The sequence below is a fragment of the Salmo salar genome, chromosome ssa21 (assembly GCF_905237065.1).
Source record: "Salmo salar chromosome ssa21, Ssal_v3.1, whole genome shotgun sequence".
NCBI lineage: Eukaryota > Metazoa > Chordata > Actinopteri > Salmoniformes > Salmonidae > Salmo > Salmo salar.
In genome coordinates this window covers 45,205,064-45,223,030 of record NC_059462.1, presented here as the reverse complement: position 1 = coordinate 45,223,030, position 17,967 = coordinate 45,205,064, and the positions used below count along the sequence as shown (strand labels likewise).

The 17,967-nt window shown below is 41.9% G+C and overlaps 1 protein-coding gene across 1 annotated transcript in view; it reads right to left on the bottom strand.

Moving 5' to 3' along the window:
• Positions 1–503: 503 nt before the first annotated feature.
• LOC106582383 (rab3 GTPase-activating protein catalytic subunit) overlaps positions 504–17,967 on the bottom strand; it is a 144,698-nt gene continuing 127,234 nt past the window's right edge. The window contains 5 exon segments of the mRNA XM_045704398.1: positions 504–3,871; positions 3,874–3,940; positions 3,942–4,031; positions 16,745–16,814; positions 16,816–16,845. Of these exon segments, the coding sequence (XP_045560354.1) occupies positions 3,798–3,871; positions 3,874–3,940; positions 3,942–4,031; positions 16,745–16,814; positions 16,816–16,845 (331 nt within the window). The 3' untranslated portion in view covers positions 504–3,797.

The window sequence follows — 17,967 nt, the reverse complement described above, 5'->3', positions numbered from 1 at the left end:
ATCTAGTCAAGTTATCCCATTAATCTCTATTCCACAAGAAAGAATCCTACAGCTCTTTTTTTCTTTCATTAAAGAGATTCTTCAGAGCCCAGAATTTCTTCAAAGTAAAAGCCTCTTTTCAGTGTAACAGATCAAATTAGAGCAAGGACTGTCATTAATGTAGAGAAAGTCATGTTGCCTGGAATAATAACATGTTAATGGGGAAACACTTCAGTTGGCTAAAGGACATTAGGCGTACTAAAGAGACAGAAAGGAAGCCATTACAGCGAGGCTAGAGTAGTTACATCCCTCTTCTGAATGAGGCACCAGCAGTGCATTGATGCGATAATGATTTTCACAGTCTGCTATTTACCTGCTGTTTACTTAGAAACCGCATTGTAAAATTGTTACCTAATATCTTACTTAATAACTACAGTTTAGTATCTTTGAGATTCAGTGGAAAAAAGCACCTTTAGTACCAGAATCACAAGGTGTGAGTTGGACACAACACATCAACACACCAATTAAATTATACATTTTTATTTTGTGTCAAATTAAAACTTTATATATATTTTTTACCAAAGTAACAGTACTAAACTTTGAGACACTTAGAATCAACACTGATTTGATATGTACAGACTTTGGCTAGCTTCACAGGTTGAATCATTCAAATACTGACAAAGTAGAAAAATATGTCCGCATTACTGAACAAGTCAAAGTTACTCAGTAATTTAACAATGAATAGCACTTGACATCATTCTTCATAGAAACAGCACTAACACCATTAGCTAAGACACCGGTCTTTCTGCTGCTATATGAAAGGCTACGTCTTTACAATATAGAATAAACACTCTCTTTCAAAAGTTTTAGAACACCTACTCATTCAAGAGTTTTTCTTTTTCTACATTGTAGAATAATAGTGGAGACATCAAAACTATGAAATAACACATATGGAATCATGTAGTAACCAAAAAAAGTGTTAAACAAATCAAAATATAGTTTATATTTGAGATTCTTGAAAGTAGACACCCTTTGCCTTGATGACAGCTTTGCACACTCTTGGCACTCTCAACCAGCTTCACCTGGAATGATTTTCCAACAGTCTTGAAGGAGTTCCCACATATGCTGAGCACTTGTTGGCTGCTTTTCCTTCACTCTGCGGTCCGACTCATCCCAAACCATCTCAATTTGGTTGAGTTCAGGGGATTGTGGAGGCCAGGTCAACTGATGCAGCTCTCCTTCTTGGTAAAATAGCCGTTACACAGCCTGGAGGTGAGTTGGGTTATTGTCCTGTTGAAAAACAAATGATAGTCCCACTAAGCTCAAACCAGACGGGATGGCGTATTGCTGCAGAATGTTGTGGTAGACATGCTGGTTAAGTGTGCCTTGAATTCCAAATATATATCACAGACAGTGTCACCAGCAAAGCACCCCACACCATTACACCTCCTCCTCCATGCTTTAAGGTGGGAACCACACATGCGGAGAGCATCCGTTTACCCAGACTTTGGGTAGTGTTCATCTCCGTTCACCTACTCTACGTCTCACAAACACACTGCGGTTGAAACCCCAAATCTCCAATTTGGACTCGAGACCAAAAGACAAATTTCCACCGGTCTCATGTGCATTGCTCGTGTTTCTTGGCCCAAGCAAGTCTCTTCTTATTATTGGTGTCATTTAGTAGTGGTTTCTTTGCAGCAAAATCAACCATGAAGGCCTTTCACACAGTCTCCTCTGAACAGTTGATGTTAAGATGTGTCTGTTACTTGAACTCTGAAGCATTTATTTGGGCTGCAATTTCTGAGGCTGGTAACTGTAATGAACGTATCCTCTGCAGCAGGTAACTCTGGGTCTTCCTTACCTGTGGTGGTCCTCATGAGAGCCAGTTTCATCATAGCGCTTTACAGTTTTTGCGAATGCACTTTAAGAAACGTTCAAAGTTCTTGAAATGTTCCGTATTGTCTGACCTTCATGAAAGTAATAATGGAGTGTCATTTCTCTTTGCTTATTTGAGCTGGTCTTGCCATAATATGGACTTGGTCTTTTACCAAATAGGGCTACATTCTGTAAACCCACCCTACCTTGTCACAACACAACTGATTGGCTCAAATGCATTAAGAAGGAAAGAAATTCCACAAATTAACAGGTGTGCCTGTTAAAAGTTAATTGAAGTGCATTACAGGTTGCTGGTTGAGAGAACGCCATGAGTGGGCAAAGCTGTCATCAAGGCAAAGCGTGGCTCCTTTGAAGATTCTCAAATATATTTTGATTTGTTAACACTTTTTTCATTACTACATGATTCAATATGTGATATTTCATAGTTTTGATGTCTTCATAATAAAAATAATAATAATAAAAATAAAAAAAATGGAATGAGTAGGTGCTCTAAAACTTTTGACCGGTAGTGTATAATTGCACTTTCCACCAGGATTCAATACATTTAAGTGACAAGGGAAAACCTACAGTAATTGCATGTATATCAATAAGCATTGATATGGTGAGAAATGCTTTAAAGCGGCAATCAGCAGTTGAAACAATAACAATGCGTTTTCCCCACCACTGTTTTGCTAAAAAGCTGAGGGATGGTGCTGGAGAAATGGAACCACTCTCAAATTCATAGACAGAGCTATGGATGCAAGGACTGACCATCCATGATACTAAAATGATAGCTTTAATCACGGTTTGTTCAAATGTACATGTTTACAAGCATTGGAGTAAAACAAGCTTATATTTGGGGTTCTGATGGGGTACGACAGTTGAACTAAGCTCATGAGGCAATTATAAATTATATTCTTCAAGAATCAATGGGTGCATATCAAAAATGTTAAAGTAAAAAAAATGGATGTAGCAACGGGAGATTGGCCCTTTAAGACGTGGTAAACAAATTAACTGCATACTGTAAAGTGCGATGGGCAGTGTGAGTGTCTGGGCCTACAGAACAGACAGAGAGCGTTGTGAGTACCTAAGAGATGACAGCTTTCAACCAATGACTGATTGGGCAACACTGGTAAGCCACAAATGATCACAATGAAGTGGAATTGAAAAATAAATGATATGCTAATTAGCATAGTACGACTCAGAGAGATGGGTCAAGAGAAATATCCACGTTTTGGTTACTTCCCAAACTCATTTTCTGCCACATTATCACACCAAGAGGGTACAGTTATTTTCCCCTGGTATATTTTTTGTCTGAGCTATGCAACATAAAAGCATGAGATATATTTTACTACACAACAGTTACAGTAAGTTCAGGTTCCAGGTGAGTGGTCTATTTTGCACTTAAACCTCAAACAACTGAAAAGTCTAAAAAATAAAATTGTCAAAATCAACAATGAAATGAACAATAATAAGACAAGAAAGTAAACGGATACAATTCAAGGGATTCCAAATAAGTGAAAATGTTCACAACACAGATATCAGACCAAGACGTATACTTTCCTCTCGCTCACCAAACTGAATGAACTACAATTAACTCACTGGGGGGAGAGACTTAAACGAGCATAGACAGTAGCCCTCTGGGAACCAACCAACAGTCTGATATGAGTCGTCGCACAGAGTGATAATGTCATGAGTATGGGCCACTCGCTGGCCTCCGTTCTGTTTCTCTGATGTTCCCAGGAGACCACTGAGATGGTGCTAGAGCCCTGAGATGGGTGGAGCTTTCACTTTTGAACCAATCAAACCACATATTCTCCCATAGTTCCACCCATAATGCAATGCAGCACACACAGCCTTACTTCAGTCACTGACCATAGAGCCTAAAGCCGACCTACCAACAAAACTCCCTGGTTCATCTTCCAGACTAGTCCCTATCTCTCTCAGAAAAAGGAGGTGTCGGATGAGAAGGCCCCAACCAGCCTGAATTTGTCTCTCATCAGGACACAGAAGAGGCATTGGAGTAGGGCGCGGGCCGCGGGACACACGTACGCAGCAGGATCTCACGCCCTGCTGGTGGGGGGAAAATCTGGCACACTGGCACCTCCCAATGGCTTTCTGTCATCAGTGCCACCCCCACGTCCTGTGTCTTCCTCCAATGGAGCCAATAAAGCAGCCTGTGGGGGTGGGGCAAACAGAGGGGAGAAGTCAAGGTGGCTAACATTCAGGTCGACACAAAATGGAGAATGCAGAGCCCAATACACAGTAGACTTTCTGTAAAAAAAAAAGCCAAATAAAATGTGGAACTGGGCCACGATATATTTTTAGGCAGTCTAAGCATGACCTTAGTAACATACTACACTCCTCCAATGAGAGTATGACACCTGAGACTAAGGAAAACATACAACTCATTCTATTGCTCCATATTCTAAGTCATGGGGGAATGAAACAACCTTGACAGTGATCAGAGCTGGCGCAAGAGAAAGCGACTGTACTGGAAAACGACAGCGACAAATTAACAATCTATTTTTACTGAGCAGCAACAAATTACATACATTTGCGAGCTGATTACAAATTAACAAATGCCTGCTCACATCTCCCAAAATCTTGTCTAAGGCGAGGAAAGGTAAGGAGACATTTAGTGGGCTGGAGCGATGCGGTGCTTGCTTCCAGATCAATGTTTGCATTTGTTTCGGTGGGGCACGGCATAACCCTGGAGGGATACAAACACAACAAAGCCACACTATGCTAATATCTAAAGCCAACTGGGATCAAACACAACAACCTACCAAAACACTTAAATATAAAACCAGCAGGCTAAAACTAGTATATACAGAGCACTGGCAAAGAAACCAGACCCCTTGACCTTTTCCACATTGTTATTTCCCCCCTCATCAATCTACACACAATACCCCATAATGACAAAGCAAAAACATTTTTATTTCAAATTTTGGCCAAATATAAAAATTAAAAAAATGAAATATGACATTTACATAAGTATTCAGTCCCTTTACTCAGTACTTTGTTGAAGCACCTTTGACAACGATTACAGCCTTGATTCTTGGGAATGACGATGCAAGCTTGGCACACCTGTATTTGGGGATTTTCTCTACTTCTTCTCTGCAGATCGTCTCAAGCTCTGTCAGGTTGGATGACAAGTGTCGCTGCACAGCTATTTTCAGGTCTCTCCAGAAATGTTCGATCGGGCTCAAGTACGGGCCACTCAAGGACATTCAGAGACTTGTCCCAAAGCCACTCCTGTGTAGTCTTGGCTGTGTGTTTAGGGTAGTTGTCCTGTTGGAAGCTAAACCTTCGCCCCAGTCTGAGGTCCTGAGCGCTCTGAAGCAAGTGTTCATCAAGAATCTCTATACTTTGCTCCGTTCATCTTTCTCATGTCTCCCAGTCCCTGCAGCTGAAAACCTTCCCCACAGCAAGATGATGTCACCACTATGCTTCACCGAGGGGATGGTGCCAGGCTTCCTCCAGACGTGACGCTTGGCATTCAGGCCAAAGAGTTCAATCTTGGTTTTATCAGACCGGAGAATCTTGTTTCTCATGGTCTGAGAGTCCTTTAGGTGGCTTTTGGCAAACTCCAAGTGGGCTGTCGAGCCTTTTACTGAAGAGTGGCTTCCCTCTGGCCACTCTACCATAAAGGCCTGATTGGTGGAGTGCTGCAGAGATAGTTGTCCTTCTGGAAGGTTCTTCCATCTCCACAGAGGAAGTCTATAGCTCTGTCAGAGTTACTATCAGGTCCTTGGTCACCTTCCTGACCAAGGCCCTTCTCCCCCGATTGCTCAGTTTGGCCGAGCGGCCAGCTCTAGGAAGAGTCTTGGTGGTTCCAAACTTCTTCCATTTCAGAATGATGGAGGTCACTGTGTTCATGGGGACCTTCAATGCTGCAGAAATGTTTTGGTACCCTTCCCCAAACCTGGTCTCGGAGCTCTACTGACAATTCCTTCGACCTCATGGCTTGGTTTTTGCTCTGACATGCACTGTCAACTGTGGGACCTTATATAGACAGGTGTATGCCTTTCCAAATAATTTCCAATCAATTGAATTTACCACAGGTGGACTCCAATCAAGTTGATCAATGGAAACAGGATGCACCTGAGCTCATAGAAAATGGTCTGAATATTTATGTAAATAGGGTATTTCTGATTTATATTTTTTTAATACATTTTTTTTTTACTGTTTTCGCTTTGTCATTATGAGGTATTGTGTGTAGATTGAGGAGGTAAAACATGTATTTAATACATTTCAGAATAAGGCTGTAACGTAACAAAATGTGTAAATACTGAAAACTTTCTAAATGCACTGTACCTAACCTGACAGAACACAACAACCTACCAATACTTAAATAGAAAACCAGCAGGCTAAAACTAGTATATACCTAACCAGCAACCTGCCACTACTTTAGTGTACATACTAAACAGCAGGATACACCTAGCTTACTGTATATACAAACATAGTCGTGGCCAAATGTTTTGAGAATGACACAAATATTAATTTTCACAAAGTCTGCTGCCTCAGTTTGTATGATGGCAATTTGCATACACTCCAGAATGTTATAAAGAGTGATCAGATAAATTGCAATTAATTGCAAAGTCCCTCTTTGCCATGCAAATTAACTGTATCCCCCAAAAACATTTCCACTGCATTTCAGCCCTGCCACAAAAGGACCAGCTGACATCATGTCAGTGATTCTCTCGTTAACACGGGTGTGAGTGTTGATGAGGACAAGGCTGGAGATCACTCTGTCATGCTGATTGAGTTTGAATAACAGACTGGAAGCTTCAAAAGGAGGGTGGTGCTTGGAATCATTGTTCTTCCTCTGTCAACCATGGTTACCTGCAAGGAAACACGTGCCGTCATCATTGCTTTGCACAAAAAGAGCTTCACAGGCAAGGATATGGCTGCCAGTATGATTGCACCTAAATCAACCATTTATCGGATCATCAAGAACTTCAAGGAGAGCGGTTCAATTGTTGTGAAGAAGGCTTCAGGGCGCCCAAGAAAGTCCAGCAAGTGCCAGGACCGTCTCCTAAAGTTGATTCAGCTGCGGGATCGGGGCACCACCAGTACAGAGCTTGCTCAGGAATGGCAGCAGGCAGCTTGTGAGTGCATCTGCACGCACAGTGAGGCGAAGACTTTTGGAGGATGGCCTGGTGTCAAGAAGGGCAGCAAAAAAGCCACTTCTCTCCAGGAAAAACATCAGGGACAGACTGATATTTTGCAAAAGGTACAGGGATTGGACTGCTGAGGACTGGGGTAAAGTCATTTTCTCTGATGAATCCCCGTTCCGATTGTTTGGGGCATGAGGAAAAAAGCTTGTCCGGAGAAGACAAGGTGAGCGCTACCATCAGTCCTGTGTCATGCCAACAGTAAAGCATCCTGAGACCATTCATGTGTTGGGATGCTTCTCAGCCAAGGAAGTGGGCTCACTCACAATTTTCGCCTAAGAACACAGCCATGAATAAAGAATGGTACCAACACATCCTGGGAGAGCAACTTCTCCCAACCATCCAGGAACAGTTTGGTAATGTACAATGCCTTTTCCAGCATGATGGAGCACCTTGACATAAGGCAAACGTGATAACTAAGTGGCTCGGGGAACAAAACATCGATATTTTGGGTCCATGGCCAGGAAACTCCCCAGACCTTAATCCCATTGAGACCTTGTGGTCTATCCTCAAGAGGCGGGTGGACAAACAAAAATCCACAAATTCTGACAAACTACAAGCATTGATTATGCAAGAATGGGCTGCCATCAGTCAGGATGTGGCCCAGAAGTTAATTGACAGCATGCCAGGGTGGATTGGAGAGGTCTTGAAAAAGAAGGGTCAACACTACAAATATTGACTCTTTGCATCAACTTTATGTAATTGTCAATAAAAGCCTTTGACACTTATGAAATGCATTTAATTATACTTCAGTATTCCATAGTAACATCTGACAAAAATATCTAAAAACACTGAAGCAGCAGACTTTGTGAAAATTTATATTTGTGTCATTCTCAAAACTTTTGGCCACGACTGTACTACTCCTTAGTATACAGCATGGGTCTTCAACGTTTTCTTGCCCAAGGACCCCCTCCCAGGCAAACCGGAGACCCAGGGACCCCCATCAAAAGTGACCAAAAACATTTGTTTTCCTACTATACATGTCTGGCTTCCTGTTAAGGCAAGGGCTGATTTCAAGGTTTTACTGCTAACCTACAAAGCATTACATGGGCTTGCTCCTACCTATCTTTCCGATTTGGTCCTGCCGTACATACCTACACGTACGCTACGGTCACAAGACGCAGGCCTCCTAATTGTCCCTAGAATTTCTAAGCAAACGGCTGGAGGTAGGGCTTTCTCCTATAGAGCTCCATTTTTATGGAATGGTCTGCCTACCAATGTGAGAGACGCAGACTCAGTCTCAACCTTTAAGTCTTTACTGAAGACTTATCTCTTCAGTAGGTCCTATGATTAAGTATAGTCTGGCCCAGGAGTGTGAAGGTGAACGGAAAGGCTGGAGCAACGAACCGCCCTTGCTGTCTCTGCCTTGCCGGTTCCCCTCTTTCCACTGGGATTCTCTACCTCTAACCCTTTTACAGGGGCTGAGTCACTGGCCTACTGGTGTTCTTCCATGCCGTCCATGGGAGGGGTGCGTCACTTGAGTGGTTTGAGTCACTGACGTGGTCTTCCTGTCTGGGTTGGCGCCCCCCTTGGGTTGTGCCATGGCGGAGATCGTTGTGGGCTATACTCGGCCTTGTCTTAGGACGGTAAGTTGGTGGTTGGAGACATCCCTCTAGTGGTGTGGGGGCTGTGCTTTGGCAAAGTGGGTGGGGTTATATCCTGCCTGTTTGGCCCTGTCCGGGGGTATCATCGGATGGGGCCACAGTGTCTTCTGATCCCTCCTGTCTCAGCCTCCAGTATTTATGCTGCAGTAGTTTATGTGTCGGGGGGCTAGGGTCAGTCTGTTACATCTGGAGTATTTCTCTTGTCTTATCCGGTGTCCTGTGTGTATTTAAATATGCTCTCTCTAATTCTCTCTCTCTCTTTCTGTCTTTCTCTCGGAGGACCTGAGCCCTAGGACCATGCCTCAGGACTACCTGGTATGATGACTCCTTGCTGTCCCCAGTCCACCTGGCCGTGCTGCTGCTCCAGTTTCAACTGTTCTGCCTGCGGCTATGGAACCCTGACCTGTTCACCGGACGTGCTTGTTGCACCCTCGACAACTACTATGATTATTATTATTTGACCATGCTGGTCATTTATGAACATTTTAACATCTTGACCATGTTCTGTTATAATATCCACCCTGCACAGCCAGAAGAGGACTGGCCACCCCTCATAGCCTGGTTCCTCTCTAGGTTTCTTCCTAGGTTTTTGGCCTTTCTAGGGAGTTTTTCCTAGGGAGTTTTTCCTAGCCACCGTGCTTCTTTCACATGCTTTGCTTGCTGTCTGGGGTTTTAGGCTGGGTTTCTGTACAGCACTTTGAAAATATCAGCTGATGTACGAAGGGCTATATAAAAATAAATTTGATTTGATTTGATTTGTCCTATCATCAAACATTTTTTTATTTCACATTTATTTAACCAGGTAGGCCAGTTGAGAACAAGTTCTCATTTACAACAAAAACAACAAAACAAAGTTACACATAAACAAACGTACAGTCAATAACACAATAGAAAAGCCTATATACAGTGTGTGCAAATGTAGAAGAGTACGGAGGTAAGGCAATAAATAGGCCATAGAGGCGAAATAATTACAATTTAGCATTAACACTGGAGTGATAGATGTGCAGATGATGTGCAAGTAGAGAACAATATGGGGATGAGATAGTTGGGTGTGCTATTTACAGATTGGCTGTGTACAGGTACAGTGATCGGTAAGCTGCTCTGACAGCTGATGCTTAAAGTTAGAGAGGGAGATAAGACTCCAGCTTCAGTGATTTTTGCAATTCGTTCCAGTCATTGGCAGCAGAGAACTGGAAGGAAAGGTGGCCAAAGGAAGTGTTGGCTTTGGGGATGACCAGTGAAATAAACCTGCTGAAGCGCGTGCTACGGGTGGGTGTTGCTATGGTGACCAGTGAGCTGAATGATAAAGGCAGGGACAAGTAATCAACATTTTCAAATTAATAGATTTGGCAAACAGTTTTTAATTTTGTTGACCTCCACACATTATAATTGAAAGAGGAAGTGTAAAAACTCTAACATAGCCTATTAGCTAGAACGGTAACTCCAAACACATTTTCGCTAAAAGCAGCAATTTAAACAAAGGTTAGTCATGTCTTGGCAAAAATGAATGTCCAAGTCAAGAAAGCTTACCAGCAGCCAGTGGCACTTGCCGCACTGGTAGCCTATTTACGGTAGCCTATTTACGGTAGCCTATTTACGCGTGCTTTTTCAAAGCCTATGTCAGATACTCCAGTGAGTGTAATTAGCGCCAATGAGTGTAATTTGATCAATATTGGGAGTAGAGAAATAACATTGACATCATTATAAATAAGATGTTCTCCTCTTTTCTACTGTAGGTACAGTGCCTTGAGAAAGTATTCATACCCCTTGACATTTTCCACATTTCGTTGTCAGCCAGCTTGACATGAGTGAAAGCAGCGGTAAGAGAGACAAAAAAAGTATAATAACATAATAGAGAGAACTAACAAACAGAACAATCACCAAATAAACAGAGGAAGACAAAACAAAATGACAAAGTCAGGCGATTAGGAAGAGGATTACGCTCTGCTTGAGAATACATGCCATTCTTCCCAGCGAATGCATCACATTCTATACATACAGTGGCAAGAAAAAGCATGTGAACCCTTTGGAATTACCTGGATTTCTGCATAAATTGGTCATAACATTTGATCTGATCTTCATCTACAGTAGAAGTCAGAAGTTTACATACACTTATGTTGGAGTCATTAAAACTTGTTTTTCAACCACTCCACAAATTTCTTGTTAACAAACTATAGTTTTGGCAAGTCACTTAGGACATCTACTTCGTGCATGACACAAGTCATTTTTCCAACAATTGTTTACAGACAGATTATTTCACTTATAATTCACTGTATCACAATTCCAGTGGGTCAGAAGTTTACATACACTAAGTTGACTGTGCCTTTAAACAGCTTGGAAAATTCCAGAAAATGTCATGGCTTTAGAAGCTTCTGATAGGCTAATTGACATAATTTTAGTCAATTGGAGGTGTACCTGTGGATGTATTTCAAGGTCTACTTTCAAACTCAGTGCCTCTTTGCTTGACATCATGGGAAAATCAAAATAAATCTGCCAAGCCTTCAGAAAAAATTATTGTAGACCTCTAGTCTGGTTCATCCTTGGGAGCAATTTCCAAACGCCTGAAGGTACCATGTTCATCTGTACAAACAATAGTACGCAAGTATAAACACCATGGGACCACGCAGCCGTCATACCGCTCAGGAAGGAGACGCGTTCTGTCTCCTAGAGATGTACTTTGGTGTGAAAAGTGCAAATCAATCCCAGAACAACAGCAAAGGACCTTGTGAAGATGCTGGAGGAAAAAGGTACAAAAGTATCTGTATCCACAGTAAAACGAGTCCTATGTCGACATAACCTGAAAGGCCGCTCAGCAAGGAAGAAGCCACTGCTCCAAAACCGCCATAAAAAAGCCAGACCACAGTTTGCAACTGCACATGGGGGATCGTACTTTTTGGAGAAATGTCCTCTGGTCTGATGAAACAAAAATAGAACTGTTTGGCCATAATGACAATCGTCATGTTTGGTGGAAAAAGGGGGAGGCTTGCAAGCCGAAGAACACCATCCCAACCGTGAAGCACGGGGGTGGCAGCATCATGTTGTGGGGGTGTTTTGCTGCAGGAGGGACTGGTGCACTTCACAAAATAGATGGCATCACGAGGTAGGAACATTATGTGGATATGTTGAAGCAACATCTCAAGACATCAATTAGGGAGTTAAACTTGGTCGCAAATGGGTCTTCCAATGGACAACGACACCAAGCATACTTCCAAAGTTGTGGAAAAATGGCTTAAGGACAACAAAGTCAAGGTATTGGAGTGGCCATCACAAAGCGTGTGCGAGCAAGGAGGCCTACAAACCTGACTCAGTTACACCAGCTCTGTCAGGATGAATGGGCCAAAATTCAACTTATTGTGGGAAGCTTGTGGAAGGCTACCTGAAACGTTTGACCCAAGTTAAACAATTTAAAGGCAATGCTACCAAATACTAATTGAGTGTATGTAAACGTCTGACCCACTGGGAATGTGATGAAAGAAATAAAAGCTGAAATAAATCATTCTCTCTACTATTATTCTGACATTTCACATTCTTAAAATAAAGTGGTGATCCTAACTGAGCTAAGACAGGGAATTGTTACTAGGATTAAATGTCAGGAATTGTGAAAAACTGGGTTTAAATGTATTTGGCTAAGATGCATGTTAACTTCCGACTTCAACTGTAGGTCACAACAATAGACAAACACAGTCTGCTTAAGCTAATAACACACAAACAATTATACGTTTTCATGTCTTTATTGAACATACTGTGTAAACATTCACAGTGTAGGGTGGGAAAAGGATGTGAACCCTTGCATTTAATAACTGGTTGACGCTTTTTTGGCAGCAATAAACGTTTTCTGTAGTTGCGGATCAGACCTGCACGACCAGGAGGAATTTTGGACCATTCATCTTTACAAAACTGTTTCAGTTCAGCAATATTCTTAGGACGTCTGGGGTGAACCGCTCTCGAGGTCATGCCACAGCACTTTAAAATCGGGTTGAGGTCAGGACTCTGACTGGGCCAATCCAGAAGGCGTATTTTCTTCTGTTGAAGCTATTCTTTGTTGATTTACTTCTGTGTTTTGGGTCGCTTTCCAGTTGCATTAATCAACTTCTTTTGAGCTTCAATTGGCAGACAGATAGCCTTACATTCTCCTGCAAAATGTCTTGATAAAGTTGGGAATTCATTTTCTGTCGATGATAGCAAGCTGTCCAGGCCCTGAGGCAGCAAAGCAGCCCCAAACCATGACGCTCCCTCCACCATACTTTACCGTTGGGATGAGGTTTTGATGTTGGTGTGCTGTGCCTTTTTTTCCTCACCACACAATCTGGCTACAGAATAGTTTGCTAGAAGTGCTGTGGAACATCCAGGTGCTCTTTTGCGAACTTCAGACGTGCAGCAATGTTTTTTTTGGACAGCAGTGGCTTCTTCCGTGATGTCCTCCCACGAACACCATTTTTGTTTAGTGTTTGACATATCGTAGACTTGTCAACAGAGATGTTACCATGTTCCATAGATTTCTGTAAGTCTTTAGCTGATACTCTTGGACTCTTAACTTGAGCATTCTGCACTGAGCTCTTACAGTCAGTCATCTTTACAGGACGGCCACTCCTAGGGAGAGTAGCAACAGTGCTGAACTTTCTCCATTTATAGACAATTTGTCTTACCGTGGAACGATGAACATCAAGGCTTTTAGAGATACTTTTGTAACCCTTTCTAGCTTTTTGCAAGTCAACAATTCTTAATCTTAGGTCTTCTGAGATCTCTTTTGTTCGAAGCATGGTTCACATTAGTCAATGCTTCTTGTGAATAGCAAGCTCACATTTTGTGAGTATTTTTGTTTGGCAGGGCTTCTCTAACCAACACCTCCAATCTCGTCTCTTTGATCGGACTCCAGGTTAGCTGACTCCTGACTCCAATTAGCTTTTGGAAAAGTAATTAGGCTAGAGGTTCAGATACTTTTTCAACATACACTGTGAATGTTTAAATTATGTATTCAATATAGACAAGAAAAATACAATCATTTGTGTGTTATTAGTTTAAGCACACTATGTTTGTCTATTGTTGTGATTAAGATCAGATCAAATTTTATGACAAATTTTTGCCGAAATCCAGGTAATTCCAAAGGGTTCACATACTTTTTCTTGCCAACGGTACATAGCAAATCAGACAACAATCAAACCAGCAGTCTAGTGTTGTACTGTCAACATGGGTCAGATCATTCAAGAGGATGTGGGGAAGGACATTTCTCCTCCCTTCCGTTCTGCCCTCTGTCTCCCTCTCCCTCTTTTCCTAGAAACTCACCTCATTTGATTGGCTGATGATTTTAACTGATTTACATATGCTGGGGATAATTACTAGCTTTCTATTTAGAGCTTGGCAACACACAGGCTATAATTTAACACTCAGACATCTTGACGGAATAAAAAAAAAAAGTGATGTTGGGGGTTGGGAGAGTTTTCTGAAATCCAACTCTTTTTCGCACAGTTTTTTCTTCCAACACACGGCACAGGGAAAGGAGCCAAGACAAACATTCATTCCCTGTTTGAGTTTCAATTATTCTAAGAATCAGATCTGGGTCTGGGGCCAAAGACTGAATCTGTTGATGAACTCTCAGCTCTCATCTCAGGAAGAAAACACATTTATTGGCTTTAAACGAACTTGAACGTTGAACAAAAAAATGAATGTGTGGTTGGATGTGCCAAGACCAAAGCAGGCAGTATATTTCAATGTGTTACAGCCAAGCATACACTTACTTTCAGAACCAAGACAGGTGCAATTATACAGCACAATGCATGCAAGGGGTAATCTATCATTGCAAGTGCCTTTTAACTGATCATCTCAGACTATTCAGAACGGCATGAAGCACAGAATAGATAGACAGTAATTTAGTCCAGGTGTCCCTTTCCTTCCATCATATCAAATCAGACTGAATAAAACAAAGACAACTGTTTTATTGTCTTTCTGCTTCTCGTAACAGAGAGGACAGAAAACAGATTTCCATGTCTCAGTCTGGTGAATACAGTTTAAAAAAAAAAAGTTATTAAAACTACAGTGACTGGACGTTTGTTTGTTAAAGCCATTCTTTGTCAGAAGTTTTTCTTATACTCGGTATGAGTTGCATTATGTGATGGGCAAAAATATTGACTTGACTTAAACCCTTCTACTCTGTGAGGAAGAAGCAAGAAGAAAGTCGTGATAGGTAAACGCACTAGAAGACAGACTAGCAGCAGCATGCTTCTTCTTACTCAGGCAGGCAGGATGTCCAGGAGCCTCTCAGGGCCTGGAACAAGGGTGGGGGTGTAGGAGGGGATCAGTAGGGGGGAACATAACATCTCCTGCCTGGGCTGTTAGGCCGACAGCAGGTGTCATGACGCTCTCTCCTTGGTGAGGATCAAAAGGACCCATCAGCTAGCCAAATGTTTGAGGATGGCCAGACCCCCCCTCTCTCTCCCACAGGAGAGGAGAGGGGGAGTTTAGCCTGTTTTATGAATTAAATACCTTGGAGAAACTCTCCCCCACTCAGCAGAAACGGAAGGCTGAAAATCCTTTGTTATAGAGAGACTTTGCCCGCCAAAACGCCAACATCCAAAAGTGGATAATGAAACAATATTTCTAACATAAAGAATGTGTCAAATGGTCGGTGGGGATTTAAAGAACAATCCTGTCAGAAGTGTATTATTTTGTGATATCATTAAGGATGGTATAACTAAATAACTGTATCTCTGAGGGTGTACACATTCTAGTTGTCAGGTCTGCATCTAAATGTTGAATAAAATATATGATTAAGTATGACAATATTTTTGAAAAGATAGAAATGTGATTGTAGCCTTCTAAATGAGATAATGGCTCTTCATATAAACCTGGGCCCAGTCAGTAACCACGCCCACATGAGCACAGACATTGTGTCGGTGTGTTGGAATGCCCCTATGACCAGAGTGCTTAAAAGGACTTGCTAACGAAATTTACATCAGACCAAAACATGCCGGGTTGCTGTCGCCATGTAAAGTGGTCTTAGCTGTACTCTGAATAATCAACCATTGAGACCAGAGAATGTGAGGATGTGGTCCACATGTTGAAATGGTTAAAACTACAAGACCAGAAAATGGTAAGACCCTCTGAAACTCTCAACGAGTAAAGAAGCTGAAGACTAGACCAAACATTCACAGTCTGCAGCTGGGTATGTGAAGTAGTCTAGGACAATTGACCAAATATGTAAGGGAAGAACAGATCCCTCTCACCACAGTGGGGTACACCTGAAGGTATCCATTCTAAGAACACTCCAAGACAAAGAAGCCTGCAACTAAGAAGGACATTGTGACCTCTAGTGGACAACTAGAGACTTACATCGAACTACTCCCCATAGACGGACTGAGTGGTTTCAACAGAGAGACGGCAGAGAAAGATATCTAGGCGTAAATATATGTTGCATTTCTAATCTGAATGAGCGGTTGTTAGGGTGTTAAATATTCATATTTAGGGTGAGCGTAGTTTCCAAATGTATGTACGATAAGTCCACTCTCTTTTTCTCTCCCACGCTTTATCTTTCCCCACCCCCTATCCAATGTGTAACAAGCCGTCATACCTTGTCAGTCCACTAGGGACCTGTTCTCATCGCATTGTGTTAGTAATCAATAACCTATACTGTGTGTGTGTGTGTGTTTATGTATTTCTGTGTGATTATTTTGTGTGTGTTTATGTATTTCTGTGTGATTATTTAGTTAGTAAATAAATAATTTAGCCAATTTGTGTATCGCTGATTCATCACAGATTTACGAAGTCAACGACGTTCAGAATGAGACTGATGAGGAAATAATTAATAGTTTACTGTTATTGATGTAAGAGATATTCAGATAATATTTAGAGTTTAAGTCGGGAGATAGTAAGTCGCTAAACAACTTTTCCCGTGGTGCCCCAAATTCCTAATGAGTTAATTGTTACATGATTAATTTAATTGAGTAATAATTAAACGTAGTAGGTAATTATTCAATAAATAGCAGTCATCACATTAATGATAGTCATGACACAGGTGAGCTGATAGTGGCATGACAGCGTTTAGGACAGGCCCCTGTGGGAGACAGTGTGAGTTTGTCTGTTTCCCTGGGTGGTGGTGACAGTGTGTTTTACCCTCTGAGCGCTGACAAACAGCTTGTGAATGATGCTGCTGGCTGGACCGCACCCTGCTCTGATCAGACACCTCAGGTTCCTCCAGCAAAGATCTCACGCACCTGAGAGAGAGAGAAAAGAGAGAGAGAGAGAGGGATAGAGAAAGAGATGAGGGAATTGAGGGACATTTCAGGGGAACATAGTCAGAAAACACGCACGCAGGTCAAAAACATTCTATTGAAAACATTATACATTTACCTTGGGAACAACAAGAATGTGTTGGTAAACTAACTGCACAGTAGAGGTCTTCACAAGCTCAACAGACCCGAAATCCTGAGATGCGACCTGGGACCTGAACGGATCTCAGGTACTGTATGTGGAATTAAAAGGAATTTACCTACTGGATCTGTCCTCTGTTAATTTACTGTTTGTGTGATGAGAACTGTGCAAACGTGTTATGTGTGTCAGCCAAATGCAACAAAATAAAACACATAGCTTATGTCCAGCTGAAACTGGTTCCAGCTGCTCACCTCACGTGCCCCTGCTGCTGAGGAGAGAGAAGGTGAGTAAAAGGAGCCTTGGCCTAGGCGACTGTTGTTTGCGTAGATTAAGTTATTTTTAATTGAAGTAAAGCAAAGGTTAGAGGAGAAAGAGTATAGTGAAAAGAAGTCAACAAATGGGATGTCCTAGGGGACAAGTTTTAATATTGTAGTGGACAAAGATGAGAAGAACATTGGCGCAGCCAAACGGACTGTGCGCAACTCGCTATTCAGGTTTGATGCAATTTTCTACCTTTCATTTTTGTATTTGTTTAGCCATTAATAATAATAATTATTATAGGCATGTTGTAAAATAAATAGCATTAGCCTCTTGCTGTCACAATACGGTAGGCAATCACACTTGTTGGTAATAGGTGCTTAGGCTTAGCCTTCTGTTGAGCCATTTTCATTGGCCGAATTAAGTTCCAGCTGTAATGTTGTGTTTACCGCAATATAATAGAATTACCAGTAGGCCTACTATGCTAGTAGTGCTCAAACAATGAAAAGGAAACCCCAAAGAGGGCAAGATGCAAATATGTACTTATTTTTTTATTTCGTTTTGTACTTTTACCCCTTTTTCATGATATTTAATTGGTACTTACATTGTGACATTGTCGCATTGCTGCAACTCCCGTACGGCTCGGGAGAAGCTTAGGTCAAGACCCAGGCGTTCTCTGAAACACGACCCTGCCAAGCCGCACTGCT